The following is a 6,667-nucleotide window of genomic DNA, read 5'->3' as shown; positions in this document are numbered from 1 at the left end:
TCTATTTAGTGTTCTTGGAAGTCTGACTTGCTAGTTTAGCCTCCGTTCAACGTTTCTTACAGTAACGATGCGAATGTTGGTTGCTAAAACTATTGTTAGACACACAGCAGAAGCTAATTAGGATCGTCTTAGCATAGGTATAAATCAAATTTAGCGAACGATGCCCAACGGTCATAGCGTGTTTTTGCCTAACATGCTTCTAAAAATTTATTTGATCTCAAATATGATTTTAACATGTTAATCGAACACATAAGATCAAGTTTTAATCTTTGTAAATAATCCTAGCATGCTTCTAGGTTTATATCCTAAAAATTATTAAAGCTAGATCAAGCACACACAACATGGCATTAAGAAAGTTAGAGATTAACTAACCTCTTCAAAATCGAGGTCCTACGCTTTCCTCTTTTTCTTGAACGCACGAACCACCGTCTTGATCTCTACCAACTTGGAAAGCCTACGTCGTTTCCTAGGTATTCCCCTTAATCTCTTTGCGAATGTGCAAAGCAAAGAATCACCGATTGGTGGTGAACCAAAAATCAACTACACGGCTATCAATTTTCTTGGTCACTCTAGGTTTTTCTTTTGTGTTTTTATATTTCAGAGAAGTCTTTCCTTTTTGTGCTTCTCTAAAAACGTGACCTTGACCAAGAGAGTGATGTTTATATATATGATTTAATAAAGAGTCTCATTAGCCCTAGGTTTTCCAATTATATTGGAATTAGGAAAGTAAGAAAACCGAGAATCATTGTAACATGTATAATCGGCGCCGACTTTGCTTCCTTAATGGGCTTTCCTTGCTTTGTTTTTCAAAGCATGATTTGGGCCTAGTTTGGCCCAATCATTCAAGAATTCAAGGCTCAAATATTATTCTAGTCCTTGGCCCATTCTTGATTTTAATTTCGATTATGTAAAATATGTCTTTTACAATCTAAATCGAAATTCAGAGACTTATTATTTTTATCATAAATACACTTACAATAATTTTGTATATCTTAACAAAAAATAATTTCATCTTAGGGTTATCTTTGGAAATCCAAAACCCAATAAAATTATATCTATTTGTTATACAAATTCTATTCTTGTAAATATCCCAATGACCGTTGTGATATGGTGAAATTTGCCGATCTTCCTTTAATAGGACGAGAGACTAAAATGAGGCTACCAAGGGGACTCCGCTGGACACACAAATCTAGGCTCCCGAAATATTATTCTTTACCGCCAAGCCCTATGACTAGGAATAATATTTCAATCCAATGTTCGTCTGACACCACGTGAACTATGGATGAACTCCCAGAGATGTACGATTCTTACATCGAGGCTTTTCCTTATTAGAAACCTGTCCCTGACATGTGAGATGTGTACGAATATATCCTCCATGCAACACCCGGTAAGTTGGAGTGAGAGTTTGTGTACTATCAAACACTCCAAAGTCCATATTTCCCCTGAGCTCTCAGTTCCCTTATATCTATCCACTAAGCGTATTAGATTGACCCATCGATCAATCTAAATGCTAACGCTTGATCCATAAGGATCACTCTGCAGAGTTTTTGGGTAGATTAATTTGAACCTCTCGGGTGGGTGCTTACACTTCCGTATCCCGAAAGTACATGAATGACTATGTTGTAGGTATGTTCCCACACCCTAGTGGCATACATCCAATTCATCGAGTATATTGACAATAGTGTGTCTCACTCATTGATGAATCAAAACGCACACGCTATAAGTATGAAAGTATTGACCTACTCGAGCTTAAGAGATATCGTACTCTCACAGCTATAGGATGAACAACTCATTGATAGTACTTTTCTGGTTGTTCTTTCCTATATAAGTACGTCAATGTATGTTTCCTTACATACACTAGTGCACCAATCCGAGACTCCTCTCGAGTGATAAAGACAAACCACTCCCCTATTTGGAGATGTCCATGCATTACAACCTATATCAACAAAGTGCCTAGCTTTGTTAATCTGGTTGTGACTAATTTATTTCGGATGTAATAGTGAATCTTGTTTATCTATACTCAGACATAAAGTATATATGAGTATCCAAGATTACTATAAATAACATCCCTAGACGTTGATGGAACATTCATACATAAATGAAAAGACATCTAATACACATAATGCAATATTAAATATTTATCAATAAACCTCAGAACTGTCATACATGGTATGTTTTTAGCACATAATCCCAACAAACTCCCACTTGGACTAAAGAACATACTCCCTAAAGCATCCTAACACTCATTCCCTCTACATGAGTCGTGAAACTCTTTCCAGTAAGGGCCTTGGTGAATGGATCCGCCAAGTTGTGTAATGATGCAATCTTTAGTATCTCCACTTCCTTTCGCTGCACGAACTCCCTTATCAAATGGAACATACGTTCTTTGTGCTTTCCTTTACTGTGGTAACAAGGTTCCTTGCTTTGAGCTATTTCACCCATATTGTCATAATATAAGGTGATAGGTCTGTCAATGCCAGAGACTACCTTTAATTCCATAAGGAACTTTCTCAACCAAACTGCCTCCTTAGCGGCTTCTGAAGCTGCCACATATTCGGTTTCCATGGTGGAGTCTGCGATGCAAGTTTGCTTCACACTCTTCCAACTTATGGCTGCACCACCAAGTGTAAATACGGAACCGGACATGGACTTTCTAGAGTCCTTGTCTGCTTGGAAATCCGAATAAGTATAACCCACTGGAACGATCTCATCACTACGGTAAACAAGCATATAATCTTTCGTTCTCCGAAGATACTTGAATATATGTTTGACCACCGTCCAGTGAAGCAAGCCAGGGTTAGATTGATATCTACTAAGCAATCCCACTACATAGCAGATGTCTGGCCTAGTACAAAGCATAGCGTACATGAGACTGCCAACTGTGGAAGCATATGGCATCTTACTCATTTCACGCTTCTCTTCTTCCGTCTTAGGACAGTTGTCCTTCGAAAGAGGTACTCCATGTCTAAAAGGTAAAAGACCTTTCTTGGAGTAATGCAATGCGTACTTAACTAGAATCTTCTCTATATATGTGGCTTGGGAGAGAGCTAATGTTCTAGTTCCGTGATCTCACATAAGCTTGATGCCTAGAACATAGCTTGCTTCTCCTAGGTCTTTCATGTTAAACTGATTGGATAACCATATCTTGACCGCTGATAAAGTTACAGTATCATTTCCGATGAGCAATATGTCATCAACGTAGAGAATTAAGAACACAATTTTCCCGCCGTCCAATCTCTTGTATACACACGGTTCATCAGGGTTTTGATCAAATCCGTAGGTTTTAATCGTCTGATCGAATTGGATGTTCCAAGATCTAGATGCTTGCTTAAGTCCATAAATGGACTTCTTAAGCTTGCAAACCATATTTTGCTGACTTTCAGTAATGAATCCGGTGGGTTGCATCATATAGATGCTTTCGTCTAGATGGCCATTGAGGAAAGTCATCTTGACATCCATCTGCCATATCTCATAATCAAAATGAGCTGATATGGCGAGAAGTATTCTGATGGACTTAAGCATGGCTACAGATGAGAAAGTCTCCTCATAATCTATACCCTTTTTCTGAGCCTTGCTTTAAAGGTTTCAACCTTTCCATCTACTCCTCTTTTCCTTTTGTCGACCCATTTGCTCCCTATGGGTTTTATTCCATCAGGTATGTCTACAAGATCCCACACTTCATTAGAATACATAGACTCTAATTCAGATTCTATCGCTTTGAGCCAATGATCCGCATCAACATCAGAAATTGCTTCTTCGTAACTAGTGGGATCTGGTTCAAGTTCGTCAGACACTACCAAAACTGACTCTCCAAAGTACATGAACCTTTCAGGAGGTCGTGCGACCCTCCCACTACGACGAAGCTCTGGTGTTGCATCCAAATTTGTTTCGGCTATTTGTTCATTCTCAACATTTTCTGTTGGACCGGAAGTTGAACCATAAAGATTTTGTTCTTCAAGGATTATCTTCCTTGGTTCATTGCTGTTTCTACAATCTTCTTCTAAGAATCTAGCATTCGTGCTAACGAATACTTTTGACTCTCAGGATTGTAGAAATAGCCACCACGAGTCCCTTTAGGAAATCCAACCCAATAGCACAGCACAGATCTTGGTCCAAATTTAGTTGTCTTATCTGCCAGTACAAAAGCCGGACATCCCTAAACTTTTAGATTTCTAGGATCAAACTTGCGTCCAGTCCACATCTCATAAGGTGTCTTTGATACTGACTTAGACGATACTAAATTCAAGATGTGCATAGCAGTTTCTAGGGCATATCCCCAAAAAGATTCAGGAAGAGTAGCATGACACATCATGCATCTTACCATATCCAGTAGAGTCCTATTTCTCCTTTCTGCTACCCCGTTTTGTTGAGGAGTTCTAGGTGCAGAAAGCTTACTAACAATGCTATTATCCGTGAGATACTGTTTATACTCATCTAGCATGTATTCGCCACCACGGTCAGACTGTATAGCTTTGATGCATTTATCCAATTGGTTCTCCGCAAAAGCTTTAAACTCTTTGAACTTGTCCAAAGCCTCAGACTTGCGGCGCATTAGATAAATGCATCCATACCTAGAGTAATCATCAGTAAAAGTAATGAAGTATTCAAAACCTCCTCGGGCTTGTACTATCATTGGTCCACATACGTCTGTATGCACCAACTCAAGTAAATCATTAGCCCTAAGGCCTTTGGATTTGAACGACCTCTTAGTCATTTTACCTTCTAACACAAGATCTACATTGTGGCATACTGTTCATATCTAATGGGCCGAGTGAACCATCATGAACTAGCCTATTGATTCTTGTTTGGTTAATATGACCAAGTTGTAAATGCCAAAGGGTTTCCTCATTGGATGTGGACTTTCTCTTTCTAGATTCAGCATGCATAATATCACAATTATTACCAGAGTAGGAATTTGGATGTAAATAAAACAGATTTCCATTCATAGTTCCAGAGCATATTTCCTTTCCATATCTACTAATTGTAACATTAGAAAGGAAAGATAAATGATACCCTTCTGACATTAAACTTGAAACTGAAATTAAATTTCGTCTAATATCCGGAACATAAAGGCAATCGTTCAATGTTAAAATCTTATTACATCCAAAATATAAATTAACTATTCCTACTTTAGTAGCTTCTACTATGACTCCTGAAGCAGTCCTCAAAGTGATTTCTCCTTTATTAAGTTTCCTGGTTTCCTGAAACCCCTACAACGAATTGCAAACATGATTAGTGGCTCCAGAGTCTACAATCCAGGATACAGTAGAATCAACCACTAAACAAGTCTCAATAAATAGAATATTACCCTCAATCTACTTCTTTGCTAGAAGCTTTGGGCAATTACTTTTCAAGTGCCCTTTCTGGTTGCAATGAAAGCATTTGCCTTTCCCCTTCACAACCTTGCCCTTTTTCTTTATCTTTGGGCCTTTGGCAGCAGTGGCTTGCTTCTTCTTATTCTTAGACTTTTTAGGCCCAGAATTAGAAACCTTAACAAAATGGACTTGCTTCTCCTTTCCCATTATCTGCTCAGCGGATTGAAGTTCCTTCATAAGCATTGGAAGAGACATCTCCATCTTGTTCATGTTGAAGTTCAACTTGAACTGGGAGAATGAGCTCGACAGGGTCTCCAAGACCATATCCACCTGCGTCTATCCATCGATTTCAGCACCAAGATCCAAGGCTTCATAGAGGTACTCCATGACCTCGAGCATATGCTCTCTCACGGGAGTACCCTCGGCCTGCTTGGCGTTCATCAACTTCTTTATCGCTTGCTGCCTTGTGGGGTGAGTGGTTTGTTGGAACATTTCCTACAGACTGAAGATCATGTCTCCAGCTGTCTACATGCTCTCATGTTGTTTCTGCAAGACTGGCGATAAAGACGTTAAAATATAGCACTTAGCCATGTCATTGGCATTGATCCATTTTTGCCGAGCCAATCTGTCCTCATCTGTTGGGTCAGGGCCCAACTCAGGACAATCCTCGATCAGAACATACTTGTACCCACCTGAGGTGAACACTATGTCCAAGTTTCATTTCTAGTCAACATAATTCGGTCCAGATAGTTTGTTTTCATTCAATATGGAAATAAGTGGAGAAAACGACATCTGAAATTTAAAACATTTAAAATGCATCAGATTAATGCTCCAATTATTTAATCTTTTTACATATCTACTAAGTAATAAAAACCCAAACATTTACTAAGTAAGTTAAATGTAATAGCGTATCAACCAACAACAATTGCTTGCCTAGTTGACCCAATTCTGACTCAGTCAAATAAATTCAAGCGTCTAGCCTTTTGGGCCTCTTGAATTTCTTGATCGCTATTTATTTGGCTCCTTTGTAGGTTGAGCGTAAACCAAGGTTTAACCTACTGGAACTTGCTCATGTGAAAACTCCATCCCAGAGGGGGGTTACGCGTGCAACACGAGTAAGCTTTCAAATAAGCGTGTCCTAAGTTATCAGCTTTTAATTCTACTATTGCAACTAATGGATACTCTATCTCAGAGGGCGGTTGCGCATGCAACACGAGTAAGTACCCATCTACAAATAAGAATTGAAATTTCCACTTGAAATCCTCCCACTAGACCCCATCCCAGAGGGGGGTTACGCATGCAACACGAGTAAGTTTATATACCCTAGTGAGGATTAACCTTTGGGAAGCCGT

General features: G+C 39.1%; 1 protein-coding gene across 1 annotated transcript; it reads right to left on the bottom strand.

Moving 5' to 3' along the window:
* Positions 1 to 3,551: 3,551 nt before the first annotated feature.
* LOC119981871 lies at positions 3,552 to 5,639 on the bottom strand. The gene is made up of 4 exons (XM_038825013.1): positions 5,467 to 5,639; positions 4,322 to 4,571; positions 4,032 to 4,131; positions 3,552 to 3,916 (listed from the first exon to the last, which is right to left on the bottom strand). Exons 1-4 carry the CDS (start codon positions 5,637 to 5,639, stop codon positions 3,552 to 3,554), a joined length of 888 nt encoding a protein of 295 aa, XP_038680941.1.
* Positions 5,640 to 6,667: the final 1,028 nt, after the last annotated feature.

Source organism: Tripterygium wilfordii, chromosome 17, assembly GCF_013401445.1.
Source record: "Tripterygium wilfordii isolate XIE 37 chromosome 17, ASM1340144v1, whole genome shotgun sequence".
NCBI lineage: Eukaryota > Viridiplantae > Streptophyta > Magnoliopsida > Celastrales > Celastraceae > Tripterygium > Tripterygium wilfordii.
This window is presented reverse-complemented; position numbering and strand designations above follow the sequence as displayed.